Genomic DNA, 20,843 nt, shown 5'->3' on the forward strand with positions numbered 1-20,843 from the left:
TATAGACATTTTTTTCTCTCCTGATTCTCTATCTAATAAGAAACGAAATTACATTATGATATCAATTTAGAGCGAGGTGTACTCGTATTGACGGACGTTTTCTAATAATATTAAGAATTAATAAATGTTCAGATATTATAAGCGTAACAGCTGCGGGGTTCCATTATAGGCAGGGGAATCCTTACCCAGGGGTCCCGGATCCGAATTGACATTATCGAAGCATAATAACAATATTGTCTAGCAATAATATGTGTGTGTGTGTACCGGCTGATGGATATTAGGCCTATCAAACGGGTTCTGCTGATAGACGTTGCAATTGACACAACATCATTATTGTCGAAAGACTCCGCGCGCACTAGTAATTAGTATAAGAACTAGGTATGTTCAGTAGTTTATTGTGGACTATATAATAGGCTGTATTGGTCGTGTATAATTAAGTTGCACCTTATCCGGTAGGAGGCCATATACTTCGCGACGATCGCTTTTTAATTAAAATTGCTCGGTGCCGTAAGAACCGTGCGAAACGGCCAACCTGTTCTTCTTCCAGTGTATTTGGAGTAAGTGTTTAAGTGAGTGAATAATGAGCAATCACTTAGCAGATGATACCTCTTCCCGTACTGTATTAAATGCGCCGGTGCTTTGGGGCAGCCGACCTTCGGATGTGATTTCATCATCTGGGATCTCGTTGTTGGTCTAGTCTAGAATGACGTCAATAGTACCTCGCGAAACGCGTATTCAATATTTTCACGTTTCAAAGCTACTGTTCGTTCCGAAAAATTGGATATCCTAATCTGAAGCTATCTGAGGACAACAGATTCTCCGGGTTGAAGTTGGCTCTTGGGCTCATTGGGCTGTTTCATAAAAACGACTCGCCTGTGCATCGTTCATCCATACTCAACGTCTTCCCTCTTTGTGATAAATCTCATCGGCGGCATCGACGTAAAAGCATTTTTCTTATATTTACCGAACCGATGGCGGACTAAACATGGCCCTCGGGCAGCTATTTAATCTCCCCGTGAACGCGATCTCTTGTGCAAAACACGTGTTCAAATTTCGACCGAATTATCCGTAAATGGCGGCCGCGCTTCGGAGAAAAACATTTTCCAGATTCCTAATTCCAATCTCGCCTTTGTAACAATGTCCGTTCGCGGCGCGGTACGTGTGAGAAAAAAGAAATGATCATTTCATTTTCATCCGTACCCGAGTTTTCAATTTAAGTACATTAAGACTTGTCAATAGCTCGCCTTGTAATAATATTTTCAACCTATAAAATTCTCATCGATTTAAAAGGCTGCAACGCGAAAAAGAAAATTGCTACGGTTGGGAACGACGCAGATGAAAAGTGCGTCGGAATAGAATAAATGCTCGTGTAATATAAGGTGTAATTGGCGCGCTTGGGAGTGCAATATCGGCAATGTTCAGATTTAGCGACGTAATAAAGAATTATTTAATCACACACTCGATTTCGAAATCTCTGCTGAAACGTATAAGTAGAACTCCGAAAAAGACCGGCTGATCCAGACTACACTGTTGTATTATATACGAATTCCACTGGAAGGCGTTAAAAAACTTACCTCGACGCGCGCGCGTTCTTCGTTAGATCCCGCATTTACATATTTCCCTGATTAATTGGAAAATTTATCAAAATCGCTATAGCAGAAAACTGACTAAAATTCCCATTTCTCAAATGCGAGCAGTACGCCAAATGAATTTTAAACAGAGGTTTCGTGTTTCATTGCTTACCGGAGACGGGTATATTATTATCGTCGCTCTTGTAATCTTTGAGATAGATTATCAACTTTGACACCTTTTTCGTGTACAATGTTAGAGATGATTTGTGGAATAGTCATTATGAACTCGACCTCAAATAGAAAAGGTCCAGTTTCTTTTGAAATCCTAAAAATAGGTTTTTACTCTGTTATTTATTTGATTCGGTAGATTTGGTTTGATTTGTTTTGATTTGATGTCCCTTGCAGACCCATTACACTTGTCGGGAACGAAACAGTGGTTTGATCTTGAAATCGGAAATCTAAGTACAGTTGTGTGACGATCAAATTTATTGAATTTTTTTTCAATTGAAGTACCATAATTGAAAATTTCGGTTCTAGTCCCGGACTGAATGGATTTAACTTCTTAACGAACACCCTCCAATCAGATTTCAATACGCAGTTTCGCGAGGTATATCCAGATTTTTGTTTTCTATCCTAAAGAAATGCACCGCCCAGGATTTTCTCGATGAGATATCATTTTGATGTATTGTAACTTATGGGCGCCTCGGCATGAAATGCATGCGATCATTGCTCAGACCACCGCTGCGTCGCGCATTCTTTCTCGACAACTAATCGCAGCGCCATGCAAGATCACATATCGTATTTCCATTTCGGTAATGACTTATTTTATTGGATTAATTTCACACAATATCCACGGCAAAGCGAACAGTGTAATCCAGCAATTTCATAATGGAGAGAGCACACAGTGAAGATTGGTAATGAAAAACAGTCACTTCGGGGAAATTCCTGGATGAAATTAATTTCACCAAAAGGATCGCCGAGGAAATGAAAGCTGTCGCTGGAATGATCCTTAAAATGTCTGTCATATGAACTGGAGATGTTATTAGATAGCGCGGATAGTGGAGTCCACAGTAATGGGATTTATCTTATACACGGCGTTGGTATTGCGAAAATACACTCGCATGCCAGTTGCAACGAGCTTACCCGTGGGATTGCATCAACTGATTCGGCATAATCTACATATAGTAAAACTAGGCCCTGATTACTATGCCATCGGATATCATAATTTGTTTCGAAAAAAGGCATGGCTCAAATTTCCACATTCAGTAATAATGTCATAGCCGAGCAATGACTTCTATTTCGATCTACGGCATGGACTGCTCCGGGTGAACTCGTTATCGTCCTGTGAATATACGTGCTGTTGCAAAGGAATGCTCCATTCCGCTATAGTAAAACAAACTGTACTTTTAAAGCAAGCGTACGAAACACAAAACCTCTAAAGTAACCGTATAGTTAATAATAGAAACGTTCACTAAAACAAAGGATGACGTGATTGAATATACTTGCAAAAAAGATTTGTTTATGGATCGCTCCGAATGAACATGCGTCACGAACAACGTCAAACCCTCCCCTGCCGCAGCGCTTTCATACTTTCATCTCGTCAGCAATAAAAAATTGACTGGTGTCGTGCTCGTAGGTACGTTCTTTGCACGGATGTCGATGACTGGTCGCTGGGCCGTTCTAATTTATTTAAGTGCAATCTCCATCACCTGATGCAGGCGTCCAATAATCCCCAGAATTCACGTGTGTTACAAAATAAAAGCGGCCGCAGACCCATCGCCTAATTGACAGATTGGAATTATAAGCCATTCAATTATATAGATTGTATTGGAGTGAGGTGTTCTTGGATCGGGTGTACGAGTATTCGTTCATTGCGATATCATAAACGCCAGGGTGTGCACAAGAACACGACGAGTGCTTAATAGCCCCAGACTCCATCGAGTGGAAATAGAATACAGCATTCATTTCACGTCGCCCTCTATCGCCTCACGTTCGCGATATGTTATAACGTTGAAAATACGAATTTTTAATTATGTTGAACGAGCTAATCTAAGCCGCACGCGTAATGATGATATGCATACATATACACGCATATTATAAACAGGTATTAACATTATGAAAACAACCGTTATCGTATTCATCGAATTATCTGAGTGGAAAATTGATTCATATCGAATTTCGGCTGGTGATCAATTCGATAAGAATGACAATAAGTAACAATTTTACGCTCATGAAGCGAATAATTCGTTTTTTTGGTCGCGATGCGCGCGTTGTTGTTGGATAATTCAATCGTAATAGCGACCCTTGTCTGATTAACGTTCAGCCGCTAATGAAAAATCCGCGAAACCGCCCATAGTCTTGTCAATATACCAAAATATACCGGTATTGAAGTAATTTAAAGCTAGTTCTTATTCATTAAAAGGTGCCTATGCTCATCCATTTGAATATGCGGTTGATGGTGCGGCCCAACTTCCGGTTTTGCGTACACCGCGTAACATTTTACGCGCGGACTCGTCATCGGCACGAAATTCCATCGATTCGATCTCGACATCTTTTACTAAACGGTGCACCGTTATGAAGATGACAGGGCTCCGTATCAAAGACTCCATTAGCTAAGTATTTCTAGAAGTTAAAAGGAAACGCGTTTCTGATTAAAAATACGTTCGCGACGCACACCTTGACGATATAGACGATATTATTTAATGGATGCGGAGTTACGGCTTTTAAAACTAAATGGTATATTTCCTACTTTATCAATGAAGTGGGGGTAAATCTCGGAATAGTCCAATTATTAACTTTATCACGGCAACGACACTAATGCAACCGTATTTATGATAAAAGATTGACAAGTAAACAAATCACTGATGTTTCAACCCTTCAAGCGTTAGCTTGGTCGATAGCTTTTAATAATCTTATAACCAAAGCGCCTAACCGTTATAGACGTACGTTTCCTTTCCCGAGGCGGCTGCTGGCTTGAAAATACTGTATCTTTACGTTTTGTTTATCCATTAGACTCGACAAAATAACAAGACCTTTCATTTGTGTGATATAATGATTTTACCCTTGTTCGAATATATATTCAGGCAAAACAGCAAACACGCGAATATTAGATCCGAGCCGACCAATAAATGTGGATTGGAAATATATAAATGTCGCTTTTACGGTGTGGCGGTTAGTGAGTTCAGCTAATTGACTCGTGCCGCTAATTGCGATATCGATGCGTATTGTGCGATTGTTATTAAATTCAGAAATAATGTGCAACCCGTATAGTGCATCGCTCGTACAGGTCTTTCTTCTCGTTTGTGTGTCTATACACGAATATTGTTTCATTGTAAATGCTTTTCTCTTGTTATAATTCGCCGTTCTCTCTCTCCCTCTACCTCTCTCTCCCTCTATCTCCCGTTCTCTAATAGCCCATTAGCGAGTCTGTGTAGTTCGCGGATGAAAAATATTTTAATGGTCCAATTTGCTTTGTGTACACATTCACAGCTGAATGCAGTGCCACGATAATCATTAGGATCCGCCGAGTTTACTAATTATCACAAGTTGTATTTGAAGGTAGTCATTAGACGTTTACTCGGGCGCATTTCGATGCTTATTACCCCTACCTCTTTCTGCGTTCGCCGCCTCGTTATTTCGGCCAATTAACCATATACTCGTTTCCTTTGCGAACGAGAAAGAAAGCTGCCGCAAAAAGAGCAACGGCGCATTTTTAAAGCGATTTTTCATATGCGCCTCCGTCCTGCTTTTCAAGACGTGAAGATCTTGCGTCACGATTATCAGACATTAAAAAGACAAATATAATTGTGCCCCCTTCTTTCGAAAGCATCTGTTAATTGCCTTTTCCGACCCGTTGTAATCGGTATGAATAGATCTGGGGCCCGTTGCTCAAATGTTGGTTAGAGCTAGCCAGTGGATAAATGCCATAAGAAGCTACTAATGATCGTGCGCCCATCCCTAGCACTTCTACGACCGAGGGCTGGTGATAACACGTGCAGTCCTTATCGCACGACCGAGCTGTCGCTTTTCGGTGGCGTCTCGTTGAGCCTTTTCCGCGTGGACATTTCTCCATATAACCGCCATGTGTGAAATCAAACCGAATCGTCTGCTCGCCAGAAACCAAAGACGTGCTAATTCGATATGAAACGACGTACATGCGGTGTTGATTTTAAGATTACGCGTTGATTATTACTACTGGAATCACAGCTGCTGGCGAGGATTAGAATTATATACCGGGTCGACATGGCTGCCGCTGCCAATATAATGGATTGAAACATCATCATCGCCCGGATCTGAGTAGATATCGTCGATCTCGACGTCGCTTCTCTCTTTCTCTTTTCGTGTGGGAATGAAACACGTGCGCACGGCGTCGACGACAGAACAGTGGCGCAGGTATTCCGATTGCTGCAGTGTGACAAATAAGTATATGTTTTCGCCGACGTTTTATGAATATTTAATGCGATTATGCGAGGGACATGTGTCAACTGAGAAACTGAATTCGCGATTGTGTAGAGAAGAGAGTCTGCGCGAGGCTCCCACGGGAGATGCGTTTTGAGTGGTTCGGTCATTATGTAGATTTAGTTAAGGGTTGATTTCGCGATTGACCCACTCTTGCGCAACGAGTATCACTGAGCCGAGTGCATCCAATTAAAACCCCGGTACGTACCAGATGCAATACACCTGTACAATCATTGCCAATCTAATTGATCCATTTACCATCGTCATATATGATGAGTATAAACTGTTTGTTCAGATTAATTGATTTGTGGTGTGTAAATCAAAACGCAGGTTTTTCAGCGTCGAAAGATTTATCCGTGGCAGTGGTGTATCCAGGCGATGGTTTTGGGAGTCCAGACCTTTACGTTGGCCGCGAAAGCCTTTTTTGTCATGACAGGGACCCATAAAACCTATGAACTCGATACTCATTCCAGGAAATTGTATTTAGGGTGAATTTCTTCAAAAACATTTTACCCCACTTGTGATCTGAAGTGCGGCTCATTCAATCAAGGAATGCTTTTCCTTTTCTTTTATACCCCTGCAGCATTCAACTTTTTCTAGATCCACCCCAGCCTTGGTCAAACCATACACATTAAGACGAAAAAGAATACTTGTCTAATAGGTGAGGATATTCTTAAGATTTTGCAGTCAAATCGATAGTCACTATCGATTTGACTGCAAAATCTTAAGAATATCCTCACCTATTAGACAAGTATTCTTTTTCGTCTTTTCATTACATGGACGCTTCGAAGAATAATTCACATATCTCTCGTGGGAATCAGAAGTTTTTTATTTTACTTACGATACGTTCCTGACACGGGTGCGTGATTCTTGACTCTCGAAACGGTCGCGATCTCGCGATCCATCAGCGTTTATTGAACATTCGATGAAATCACGGTTTATACATTTTCCACTATTGATAATTGCCTGTATCAATCTTCCGCAGCTCGCTGGAATCGGGGATTTCTTCGGCGTTTTGTTCAAAATCGTTCTCTTTGAGTGACCATAAATCGTGGCCAAGTCTCCAGGGCGGCGTTCTTTTGACCATGTTATCAGATACGACACGCGTTTCGGCAATCTACAAACTTCAGTTTGTTCTTTCTCTCGTTCGCTCGACTGAGGGCTGCGTTACACTGTATATCCAGCAGTGTGTGTATATCAATCACCGTCGAGACAGACACTGCGAAATTGAAAGAAATTTAATTGAATGGAGCGCGGCGTTTGGGGATTTGTTTTGTCGTTTGATACGGGAAAATGTTATCGTTTGCCTCTTAAATTATGGGACTCTGGTGGTTTCATTTGTACAAGAAGTTGATTGGATAACTTCGCGCGTGGCTGATGCCGGCCTCCATTGCGCTGTGCACTTCCGGGCAACAGACGAATCGGGATTCACAAGGTCAAGGTTGCACGCACTGATCCGACGATTTCGAACTCGGCGCGTTATTCGGGAAATCGTGATAAAGCAGCAAATAGCGAGTCCTCGGGTGATCATAAGTTTCATAAATCCTTGACATCAGAATTTTCCTATCATTGTAACGTCCTGTCGTAGAAGCCACCAATAATAAAGGTGTAACGATACGATGATTTAAATGTATGGTAAAGGACAAATATGATTCTCTGTAAAGCTGTACCTTTTCCTGTGTATCATCTAATAATTGACCCAATTATCACTATTGCTTATTGATGAATGTGATGATCATCACGGTAGCAATTATCTCTACGGTATCTCAGCATTCTTCGTTAACACGGACATGGTTCTTATTATGGCGAATTCTTACGGGTTTGTTAGCGAGTAAATTTAGCTAATTGCGGTCGAATGCGATGCTCCATCGGCTTTTAGAGGAAATTCGAAAGCTTTTAAATTTCCATTACGCTAGATGCACCAGCTGGGAGCCTCGACTCTGGCGAACGGGAAACCGTTCGACGAGATAACAAGACCTTTCTGCGATGCGTGTTGTATAATTGAACTTTGAAGAAAAAAAATCGACTTAAGGCTTTCCGCCCGTTATATTACCTCAATTAGATTATTTTAACTCTCAACTGCGTTCAGCAGAGGTATTTCTCGTAAGGAGATTGAACTGCTTGGGCAGATTTAGAAACAACAAACAATAGCATTTTTTGCCGTTAGCCCAAGAAAGGAAACTCCAGTATGGGGCGCCGTGTGGGACATTACCTCAAGTTTTTATCCATGTTGACTTTTCTTATGTTGATAATACAAAGCCTAATAATTTATATCCCAATGCTGATTCTAAACCACTGTTGAGATTTTTGTAAATTCACTATCGAGAATTGTCTAAACCAAATTCCCAACATCATTTCGGATGATAGCTAAAATGTTAGTACAGCTGTTTTGAGCCACTATGATTCCGAAACTTTCCAATTACCCCCATCAAACACAGTTCTCTCGTCTTCAAACTCCGACGCGAGGGTTTATCGGATATTCGAATATGAGGCGAATTTACATTGTGTTATGTGTGCGTAATGTCTAATAAGTTTCAATTAATCAAAGTATAATATTTGTATCGCTTGTTGGACAAACATGTTGCGCACTTCGATATTAATTTACCCCAACGATCACAGCGCATTAGTTTCGATTCGACTCAGACAGATTCCCGACAAGCCTCTGTGCCTTACAGAGATTTCGATGAAATTTCCTTGTAGTAGAGATTGGATCACGAGCATATAGGGTCTCTCCACGATTCACAGGTAAATGTTAAATACCGCTGTAAGATGTTTCTCCGACCATCCGGAAAACGTCAAATAGTTCATTCTGCTGAATGCATTTTTTCTCTAACGCAATTTTCTAAAAATCACCGATAGTGTTAGTTCTTGCTGTGTATAAGCGCCGTTCGTCATATTTTGTTTTAGTGAATCGTGTGTATGTTTACAAGACGTAAGTATAAACATACGTCAGCGATTCAGTTCTCTACTTGAAGGGAACGACCACTTAAATCCGCTGTTTCTGTACACGATGAGTGCCTAAAACCTTCGCGAAAAGTAAGGCAATGACCGCCGTTAAGCTCGACGCGCACGACTCCAGCGAAACATGGAACAAAGAAACAGGAAACACCTGATCGATCATGTTTTATCTCGGAAACGTTGATTCCCGAATCCAAGTTCCTCGCTTCTCATAAACGCATATACGACGGGCAGTGAAACATATTTCTGTTTCCGCGTTTTCTCTGCGTCGTATGCGTTGGGCTTTAGGCGCAAATCGGAAAGAATTTAGTGATGGAAATAAATAAAATCGGAAGAGTTTCACTGGTTAATGGTGATTGTATACTTAGCGGCACTCGGCGAGTCGAAAAAAAGCTAAAACACGTATTTCGCGCGGTAATGCTCGACCGGCGTGTTGTTTTCATGCGATAAACAGCACGTTTTCTTGATATAAAATATAGTTTAATTGACTCTACCTCCTGTCCGTTATGAGCCATTAAGTTAATTCTTCGCTAATGCATCGCCGACAAGAAGCTGGGCTAAGGTTCTCGTTTTATCAGCTTCGCCGGTATGTGGTCGCCGATTGGATGGGAACGCAAGTTATACGGACTGTTAATGCAGTCAGGTATAATGTTCTAATAGGTAACTATTATCGTCTAGGATTTTCTCTCTATCACTTGATAAGGTGATGGACATTTTTCCATTTGAAGCGTGTATGCGCCTAATGGCCCGTTAATGATTTGTAAATACAGCGTCTATTTTCACGATGCTTAAATGCAGATCGGAGCGTCGTTGGAAAAACAACGTTTTAACCTTAATATCGGAAGATCTATATCTTTATGAATCGCTTACTGTTAGATATAATATTGATACTAGTGATGATTCGGTAAGATGTTTGACGGAGTTGAGAAAGTCATTTTCCCTCGAGGTTGAAATCCCACTGACGGTAGAAAGCTTTCGACCGCGAGATGTGCTGTTGTTCTATGACGATAAAGCTCGTACTGTTTTCACTGAATCTGCGAATCGCCACTGGACGCAAACTGTTTTATTATATCAGAGCCATTTTGTTGCTTGTCCATTAATGTGCTAGCCATTACGCATATGCGCTACTAATAGGTTTTCCATTTACTTCCAATGAACAGTATGTTAAAAGGAAATGGGAGGTCGAACCATCTCCGCGGCTTAGCTTACCCTAATGTGTTACAAAGTGGAATGTTTTTATATCAAAATGGTCATGCTTCACTATACGGGGTATACTCTCCTTGCCGTGAGAGCCGGCTTAGTGGACGTTACAATGCTAACATTTTCCACACACTCTGTCGCCGAAACCATGGAAGGCCATTTTCTGATTTGTCTTTGGAAAAAATCATTTCCGAAAATAGTCGTCATTCTGAAAAAAAAAGGTTGATGCATGTGGACAGGTATTCTGCCGTATAAAAAAATCGGTTATTTTAACCACATTGTCACGCCTTTAATATCCACTCGAATTTTTTTCTTTGCTCAATGGTTAATGACAAGTTCAATTTATATCGTCGTCTACAACGACTCGGGTGTTAGCAGCAATGACACACGCCGATCACGGGCCTAATTGATTGCCAGTTGTTTGCGTATCCACGGCGAATTTAATATATACAACAAGCTTCGTACCGGGGAACTGAGTGTATTTTCTGGACTCTTCGGGGAGTATTCGGTTCCGATGGGTAATAGCGAAAAGCGCGCGAAATAATCGAATAATTTGTTCGGTTAGTTTGCGAGTCATGCGAGACAACGTGAATCGACGGTCGGCAGATGTAACCGGTACTCCCGGCGGTTTGACTAAGAAAAAACGAACGTTTGATAACAAGACCAATTTACGCGTGATGCGATACGAATATTCGTCGATGTCCTGTCGTTGAAGCGACCGATCAACGAAAGACAATATTCGCGCGTATCACGATTCAGCTTCATAACAGTAAAAATCGTCCGCTCTGCAGCTTGCACAGAAATTACATTAACTTCGATTGTTCGATATAAAACGCAGTTCCCGCGCGAGATGAGTTAGTTGAAAATCCCACGATAAATCCGAAAAGACGAAATTTTCTGTAGAAAAAGGGTTGTGAATTGAAACATTTCGTCAAGTATCAATAGCAGTAGGCCTGGTGATGGCAAAGGCAGATTCAGGATTCTTTGAATGGGGTGGGCCTGCAAATTGAAAGGGTGCTTCATATGAAAAGGGCAGATTTAGCAATGCGAGGGCTGCTAGCAAAGCATTGGCGAGGGTTTTGGTGGCCCTACAGCAGAATATTGAAAAACAAGAGGGGACTTTTCATGCCCTTAACGGAGCCGATTCGGACTTACGTTTAAAATTTTCTTTGCAAAAATAAGATTTCCAGACTTTTTGGGGCACACCAGTCCACCCGGTCCACCCCCTATATATCCGCCCATTGTTTATTCACTTTCTACCGAACATTATTTTAAGTCTCATCGTGGTATTTTCTACATTTTAAACTCGATTATTAGTTTGCAGGATTGCGGACAAAGTGCATAGCGTCTGCTAAAACAAACATCAATGTTCAATGTTTTTTTTTCGGACCTGGGTGACGGTTTCTCGATGATGTCGATGTCGTGTTTGTTCAGCGTTTGGCCACGTAAACACAAGCACCGCGGCCGCACTATGTCTTCCGTAATATACGACGTATCATGACGATTAAATTAATTATTCGTATTAGTGTAATATCGGACCGGCCGTTCAATTTGCTCGAGGATGCATCGGTGGTCATTTACACGGCCGTAATCCAAATGTTGTATTTAATTAGCCAAACACGTACGTATCGACAGTTTAAACAGAGCCAGCTCTGTGTCGACAGCGAGATACAATCTTCTTAGAATGTAATTGACTTGAGGAAAATCGAAATTAATTAACACACAAAATCGAATTCGTACTTAATTAATTGACTCAAAGCAAGTGAATCCGCATTCGCGCCGAGTAATAATTGTTTCGTAATGCCTGCCAAGCCGCGCCACATGCGTATACAGATCTAAGAGGCGCGGGGGTAATTCGCTTTGATGACGAGCTATTCGATGCACGACTAAGTAAAGGTGGCTTAATGTTATTATTACAAGGTATTGATAGAGAGCGCGTAATTGAATAAGAAAAATATTAATCAGGGGATCGCATTTTAATTAAGCAAATGCGGAAGGGTTTAGCTAAGGGATGATGCGTTGTTTCATCTTAAAGCCGAGCTGAAACGGTCGTCTGCCTTTGCGAGTTTGCCACTCGAGGGATACGATTTTGTACATTTTCTGTTGTTAATTAGTTTTGCCATGGAGATATATAACTGCTGCGAGGCTTAGCGGTTTTTGCTGTCTCGGTTTTTTTTGCGAAGGGGCTACGGTTTCGACGGGCCACAGATTGATGTATATAGTTTGATGTGTGTAGTTTCTTTCTAAACAGGATTTTAAGTCTGACCTGAATCGCCGTGGCGTTATTTATTCAAGTAGGACTAGATTTCGATCGAAAGTTAATAATTGTTTTTTTTTTAATTGTATCTTTCAGCGAACCCTATGGCAACTTGTAACCAAACTCAGAACAACAATAATCCTAATATCACAGCAACGCTGGCTCAAAACAACAATATACAAGTGAAATCGTGTGCCGGTTGCGGTGCGCGGATATGCGACCGGTATTTGTTACACGCAGTGGACCGTTATTGGCACACGGGCTGCCTAAAGTGTTCTTGCTGTCAGGCTCATTTAGGAGAAATAGGAACGTCGTGTTTTGCCAAAAGAGGAATGATACTTTGTAAAAATGATTACATAAGGTAGGTTTATACGTCGTGTTAGCTTTTCTATCTCGTGCACGTATGTTTTTGTACTCTTGTCGATTTCTGATTTGAAAGCCGGTGGTGCTTTGAAAGTCGCGGTAATTCGATCCCCAATTTAAAAGTATTCGATCGAACAGCGCGCAAGGACGTCATGTAGACATCTGTACTAGCAATCAATTCTTCCAATTAACTTAATTATAGAGTATGGATAATCGGCTGAGGGATCTCGGGAGGGCTCCGGTTCCAATTTGCGGCGCGAAAATTTTCGAATGCTGTTAATTATAATTACGGGTGGCCATGCACCGAAAACTGTATTGGCTGATCGAATTCCCATGTACCCAATTTGGAATCGCGGTATCGCGGTACTGGTTTATTCAAGGATATTGACGGATTTGAAAACTGATATTCACGTGATTGTCATTGAACATACTTCACTGTCAATATCATATCATATAGTGCGCCTGGTATATCTTCTAAATTGGCTATGTCCGGAGCGATTAGATTTTCGAACTACAAAACGCATTTCAATTATACGCCGATAATCATGCCATCAATTTGTCGACATTTTTGACGACTTGTTAATTGCTTTTGATGGAAATTATGTGCTTGATAATCTTTCATTTATCTCATTAATACGGCCCTTCATATCGGGCTAAAAGCATTTGCTTCATTAGTTGAGTGGCGCTGCACGCCGTATGATACATGTAAAACGCGAAGGCGCTGCGTCGATGAAACGGCGTAAATCCGCGTACTCCTCGTCATCGGCTTGATCTGATTGCGACGCTCATTCGCATTTCGATCGTCAAATAAGTATACATTCGTTCGCGTAATGAAATTACAACCGGGTGTATCATTACAATTGAGGTTATTGGAACAATTTGCAATATCAATTTATGCGAAATTGACATAAACCACGCGCGTGCTTATAGTCTAAAAATACAACGTTTTATTAGATGCAGAAATTCTCTACGCGACAGTATTGAATTACGCTAATGTAGAAATTACAGTGAAGTGCATTTCTGATTGATTCAAATATTTCCCGCTAAAGTGTTCTGTTTGTGCCGACGTTTTCACCGACATATTCGCCCCAAGATGTTTATGCTGATACATTTATAATGCTATTACAATGTGCGAAGAAAAATATCCAGATTTTATTTAGCCAGAAATAGGTAATGATTTATTTATTGAGATTTATCAGCCGAGTCTGACTATCCTCTTTCTATTTCTTCAATACCTTACCGAAACGAAATACGATTACGTAATTATATAAACGATAGAAAAGGAATAAGATTAACTTAACTAATTTAAGTTACAACTTTACCGCTGGAAATATATAAAATCTTAGTTACTCGTCTTTGCACACAATCAAACAGTATTTGTTTCCTAATCATTGACGAAACATTGCAATGATAATTTAAGGAGTCCCACTTGAAATCCTAAATTTTTCTTTCGACTATAGCCTAATAGGGGATTCTCCATTTTATTTGTTTCCTGTACAATAATCTCGTTCGTGTTGTAGAAATAAAATGAAAACTGCTCCAGTATTTTTTTCCTTTTTTTCACGTGTTTCACTTTTCTAGTTTCAGTTTTTTAGTTTCAGTTTTTCAGTTTCGACGACTCGCGTTTGACTCGCCTTTAATAGTAGATTTCATTTCGTTCTGTGCTATATTCGGTAACAGTAAATTGTCGGGTAATTTTACAGTCGGAGATGTTCAAGGGACTTTTTAGCGCTCTGCACGGAAAATCACCGACATTAAAATTCAGTCGCCTGGCGATTTCGCAATAACATTAAATTACAGTGACAGAAACATGTGCGAATATGATTGAGACATTATAATACATATATACATAGTGCACAGGTTAGAAATACTGTTTAGATGACGCTCTGCCCGAGGCTAGATAATTTTCAGAATATTAGACTATAGGGTAAGGTTCATTGCCTGGGGGAAAATTTAACGATTTTTTGTCGAACGCGTTGTACTGTCGTTATAGATGAGAAATTGTAGTTACCAGATTTAAGTACGGCGTAGAATAAGGTTGGCGTTCGTAATTAAAAAAAACTCAATCTTGGACACCGAGATCGAAATAATCCGATGGCGCACTCGGGTTCGATTTCGTCGCGTTAAGCGCAACAACACTAAAAAAAAAGATTTTCTCGATTTCTTCGGCAAAGACGTGCTCGTTCGGTCCGTGGCCCTTGTTTCTCACTCGACTCTTGGCTCGTCGTTGATTCGAATTGATCGAATGTAGCCATTAGTCTTCAGCCGTCCGATGTATAACAAGGACACGATACCATTACGGCTCGTGCTTTGTAATTGCGACTGTTGAAACCATTAACTTCCATTATACACGGGCTGGATTAAAGTGTTGTTAATGAGACGCACCTTATGTGCTCCACTCTGCTAGCGTCACTCATTACATATATCCATTTGGTTTCATTTCCTTTTCTTGCTCGCAAGGTTCTCGTGGTTGCATTGACTGAAAGCTAATTGACTGCTGTTGGACTGTGACTGCACGGTCGACTGAGACATTCGTTCGTGTAATGCGTTTCTCCCGAGTTATCGGTGCTACCCCGGGGTCTGGCTCGAAGCTTCCCAGCCTTTCAGAAACGAATACTTTCCCGCAAGTTCCTTGTCCAGGTTTTGTCGGATGACAGCTTCATTGGTTCTTTGATTTAAGTCTTCATACAGCTATAAGAAAGTCGTACATCTTTGGCGGACTTAATACCCTACATTTGTATAATAATGTCTGATCAATGTTGTTATAGATTGTAACAGCGCTAGACGGCTCTGTAATTGAAAACCGAGAATAATAACTATGTGTTATATGAATGTGCGCCACTAATTTGCCACCGTTTTCGTGATTTATGTTTTCAATTTACTCGGAGCTGTAAAACTAGTTTATTTCACGCCATCCGCTGTGTGCTTAGCGTGTCGAAAGCGCCGCCAAATCCGTGATTACAGTCTAAATGAACAAGTTCCGCCACAAAGACAACATCACCAATTTCGCATAATTCACGAACGTTCTTCGGTAATTTGTGTATACGCGTCTTTCGACGTTTCGTTTTTGAAGCGTTTCGAGCGTTCTCCATTTCTCGATCCCGCGGCTCTCGTGTCGCGAAAAGACGGATCCGCTATACTCCTCCCGAGCGGACGCCACGGCAAACAAATTACGCTACGATTTCTAAAAACGCTCGAACGTTTTCTGCAGCGGCTCACAACCCGTTAATCAATCGGGAAATAAAATTGGTAAACATGTAGATGTGAATTGATGGACGGGTAAACACTGTTCAAATGAACTTCAACCGTCATTAAATGAATTACCCTTGATCATTATCGATTGGCCGATCGATTGCTATTGCTCGATCATATGATTAATGGTTGATTTATCGTAGTAATATCATATACCCAATTGACTCAGTCAGCAACGTTTGCCAGTGTATTGCACCGAATTATAATATCCACTGTCAAACGGTACATGATTTGTATTCGTCTCGGAATTGGTTTTTCGCTTTCGATCGTTTTCATTAACAAACGTCAAATAGGGAAATATGATGTAATTCCATCGATTGCATTTCGACTGGTTGACTCGGCGGGCCGCGCCGTCATACGGCGTACTATATACGCGCGACCTTCACCTTTCTTTTGTTAGACCGGAAGACGGAAGCAAGGTTATCCGTCACCTGCCGGAAATTCTAAAAAAAAAGAAACAATAAAACCATTGAAAAATCAGTAGAGTGTTTGTGAATGTTGAAGATACAATTTGTCGATATTTCCCAGGGAAGTGTATGGTATATATCGGTGTCTTGGCCATCTCGGTATTGTATGATGCTGTTTGAAGTCGATTCCCCATTTACTAAATAATTCACACGCAAGATGAGATGGCATTATGTATGCCGGGCAAGTGGCGTATCTGATCGTCGAATCACAAGTGTGGACCACTCACTAGTTCTCTCTTCATCTAAATTAGTTGTTTTCTGTGTCGTTTTTCGTTGACTGCGCTCTGCTCTCCCTAAAAGCCTCGTCAGATGTTCACTGTAATAATAGTCGCAGAGATTCATCTCGCTGATGGCGCAGAATCACGGCATTTTCTGATGTATTGTAAAAAGCTGACTAATTACGCCTTTCTTTCGGGCTAATAGAATTAGGTATAGTTTTTTTCAGCAAAGCGGATAAAGTGTATGGTCTTTTCATGTCGGAGCGTGAATTAATACTCTGAACGGCGACTGATGGTGATAGAGAGATAGGCTCGGAGAAAGATCGCGATAGCCGATTCGATACGCGGATTTCTTCCGTTCACGAAAATGAAAGAACATCAGATTCGTCTATTTCAAACGACTGCTTGCTTTGAGTGATTCAATGGTCAGGCAATGGTTCATACCCCCTCGAACGGTGCCCTGCCATTAGCGCATCTTACACGTGTCAAAACGCTGTCGTCAGCTGACGAGTTGAAGTTGTTTTTCAGCAGATTCGTGTTTATCTCAGTTTGCAGATCGTGTGATATTTCAACATCTGGGTTTACACGTTTGCTCAGCTGGTTAACGCATATATGTATAAATAAATTTTAGATTCAGATATTGATTGTGGTATGATTTTCGTTCAGTGTAGATTGAAATAAGACAACGATTTTGTCGGTTTAAACGAGACGAAAGTACGTAAATATGGTAGAAGGGCTGTAAATTGCCTTCATTTGTTTGCCGTCTTTCTTAAGATGGTGAAACGAGGCGATTTGACTGATTAAAAAACGTGCCTCATTAGAAGCGAACTATACGACGCGTGAAACCTGCTGCTTAATTAGCGTTCCCTAATTAATTAATCGTTCAATCGCCCAGGTAGAAAAGGAGCCCGCGTGAAGGGGCTAATTGGCCAGCTGACGCCGCGTGGGACAGGTGATTATAGGCTCATATACGGCGTTTACAGCTTTTCTTCCACTTCTCGAATTGAGTTCACTTCATGGCAATATTTACCGTTTCCAAAACCGCTATTCATAAAACTGATCGCGTATTCGTAGAAATCAAGTCAATATGGCCACGTGGCGACCAATTAGCGATTGTGATTGATGGTTTTTTTCGTACATAGCCGCGTATAGTTGTTCAAAGATATTTGCGCGTGAACGAAAGTGGATATTTGCTTTCATTAAAATCGTCTATACGAGCTCATGCATCTGCACCTGATGGATGTCAGGGATACCCAATTAAACTAAATAGCCTCATTACGTCGTGTTTTCTTGCATTGACTGAGGAATGGAGAGCTTCGCCAGTACAATCGACTAATTAGTTATAATAAGACTCAAATAACGAGAGCGGCAATATTATAATCACTCTCCAACAACGAGTTTTCTGTATTATATTGGTTGCCAATTAAAATTACGATTTGAATATGAAACAGTCACAAAATAAACGAACACGAGGCAGAGTGGTTAAGTCACCCAGTGTAGGTTTGGTAAAAGTGGCCGTAGATTTTCATTCTCTAAACAAAATATACACCCGATAAAGTTTTATTCGATTCTTTTTCTCGAATTTTTTGTTGCGAATCATACACGCATCGGCTACCGCCATGGAAACACTGATGTGACTACGCGAAGATGAAAATGCACTACATCGTCGCTACGATGCATTAAGACTGGTTTCTGAGTGACGATTGCCCGTGCAATCACTGCACCATAATCGCTGGCAATTATTTTGACATTTTACAAGGTATTTGCTATGATTAGAGACATCCGATTCGGCGATGTATTAATGCAACAAAAGTGCCATTTACACGGGTTTTAATGCGCAATTAAAACGCCCGGCAGAGAGTGTGCTGTACGGGGGTGATGGTATCGTGTTCCGACACGCAGCCAGTCACTGACGCCAAGTTCGGAAGTGGCGACCGTCTTAATCTATCGATAATGGTACTTCACGATGATAGTATACGGGCCACTTTCATAAACATGCATTTCTCGTCCATAACATTACAACGAGGAGGGTGGTCTACTTTTGGAATAAAGACAAGCGTAATGAAATCATAACTGGTATAAGATAATAGATATAACGAAGTTATGATATCAATTGAGGGTGCCCGATGGGACAAACGATTTGAGGATATTGACGGTTCCTCGCATCGACCCAGTTTTTGGCTATCGCTATTTGTCGATATCATTATTCGGCCTGTTTTCTGTCGCTGAAAACTATTTCTTGTAATACTTTCGCCAGGTTCGACGTCGTCAGTCGCAATTTGAGTTCGGATTTCAGCCGAGAATCAAAACGAACTAATCGTCTATTCGCGTCGTGTAAATACTGGGTAAACCATTGTATTATTGGCGAGATTATACTGCGCGCACAGCAGCCCGAGCTTATTCATCTGATTCGGTGCTTACTCCGTGAGAATCTGACATGTGTCGTCGGCCCGTTGATCCTTTAAACGAGGCGCTCATACCCCCGGTATATACAGTCCGCTCACCAATAACCCGAACGTCTTAATAAGTAATAAGCGGAACGTCGAGGATATCGGTAGAAAATCCGAATAATTAATAAAGATATCATATATTTAAGCTAAGTCATAATGATGTATATCCTGGTGGTGATTTTTCGTGGTTTCGTATGTCAATTACTGGGTGTACTCAATATTCCATGTTAGTTTTTCATTATAGAAGACGCTACGTGAGCGCATCGCATTTCCGTCTCATATCATCCTGTTATTTGAGACTTGTGTCTATTTGTTAAAAGTGATATTAGTAGAAGAGGTATTAGACTTTACATATAATATGAATGACGGTTTTGTGGAGATAAATCCGCGTATTTTTTTGCATTTCCGCAATTTTGGAATTTTCATTACTTCCCGATATATAAATGTCGTAACCATCTCGCTCAGACACGGTATATGAACTGAAAAGCTTGTCGAAGTCTCAGAAAGGCAAGGTTCGTGAAGTGTAAAGGTTTAAATCGAGCGCTATTTTGTCGATGGTTTTCTGCATCAAACAAGAAACAATGTACACGAGAATAATAATCTCATCAATGTACTGTATATATGTATGCATATAATGTAAGACAATTAACTAACGAGCCCGCGTGCGGTGTTTCTTACTGACGTTCATCGCAAAACTCCGAGGACGACATCAAGAACCCCTGATGATTTCAACGCGAATGAAAGTCAATTCCCTTCGGGTACGGGACGCAATCTTTACAGCAGCGCTATATATGTCAGATCACGTGTTGTCGCGAATTGCTTTTGCCATATTAGGCGGTTGATGATGCGCCCTGGCCTTCATTTATCATCTGAGGTGCAATGTCATATTAGTCTACGTTCGTTTCTCCCATTCTTCTTGCATCGACTAATGGGAGGATTAGGACACATTTTTCCTATTCGCTCTAATAGCTTGAAAACGAAATAGGATCCAATTCTCGGTGGGTCTCGTCTAATGAAGCTGCGGCACTGTCGCGAAGAAGCAGATCTGGTGTAAATTGGCGCCTGTTTATTCCGTAAAATCTCTAGTTTTAATGAGACCAAAAGCCTTGTGACTAAGGCGCGATATTAGCTCGTTAGCGACGTTTTGCGAACGAAGAACGAAGCTAGTCTGTCAGTACTCGAGCTGCGCCGAGTTCATTACGTTGGATTGTTATATACATAAGGCTGGGGGACGTCTGGTGGCGTCTGTGGACGGGGTTCACAGTCCGCCGCGGGCCAGCAGCTTCTCTCGGCTCATTATTCGCCAAATCAGGGGCTCCTTACCGGTATCATCTTGTTAGCGCGGATCAAACGCTACCATAATTACGCTTATCCACTTCCTATTCGCTAGAGTCAGAATTCACTGGCGTGGTGCGAATTTTTCACGTTATTTTCGTGGTATCTGACCTCTTAGTGTTTACCGGGCGTTATAAGATGTGCCCTATTACCTTGATTATTTTGGAAACGTCCGTAATTAAGCCCCGTAGGTCGGTCGAGCCATTTCTTTATCAGGTTAATTTGTTGTCTAATGATGGACATGGTGTGTTGAAAGGTGATCCTCGTGTCGTTGTCCTAATACACCGTTAGCCTTTGGTGAAATCCAACGACGT

The 20,843-nt window shown here is 41.1% G+C and overlaps 1 protein-coding gene across 4 annotated transcripts in view; it reads left to right on the top strand.

Moving 5' to 3' along the window:
- Positions 1-20,843, top strand: part of LOC141908413 (LIM domain transcription factor LMO4.1-like) — a 42,116-nt gene that overhangs the window by 7,311 nt on the left and 13,962 nt on the right. For 2 of the 4 annotated variants that reach the window (XM_074798456.1, XM_074798457.1), the window contains exon 2: positions 12,541-12,805. In XM_074798456.1, coding sequence (XP_074654557.1) covers positions 12,541-12,805 — 265 coding nt within the window. Of the gene's footprint in view, positions 1-7,545; positions 7,553-12,062; positions 12,108-12,540; positions 12,806-20,843 lie in introns of those variants that run through there. The other 2 variants (XM_074798459.1, XM_074798458.1) reach the window with 2 other exon arrangements.

This window comes from Tubulanus polymorphus, chromosome 7 (genome assembly GCF_964204645.1).
Source record: "Tubulanus polymorphus chromosome 7, tnTubPoly1.2, whole genome shotgun sequence".
In the NCBI taxonomy this organism is placed as follows: Eukaryota; Metazoa; Nemertea; class Palaeonemertea; order Tubulaniformes; family Tubulanidae; genus Tubulanus; species Tubulanus polymorphus.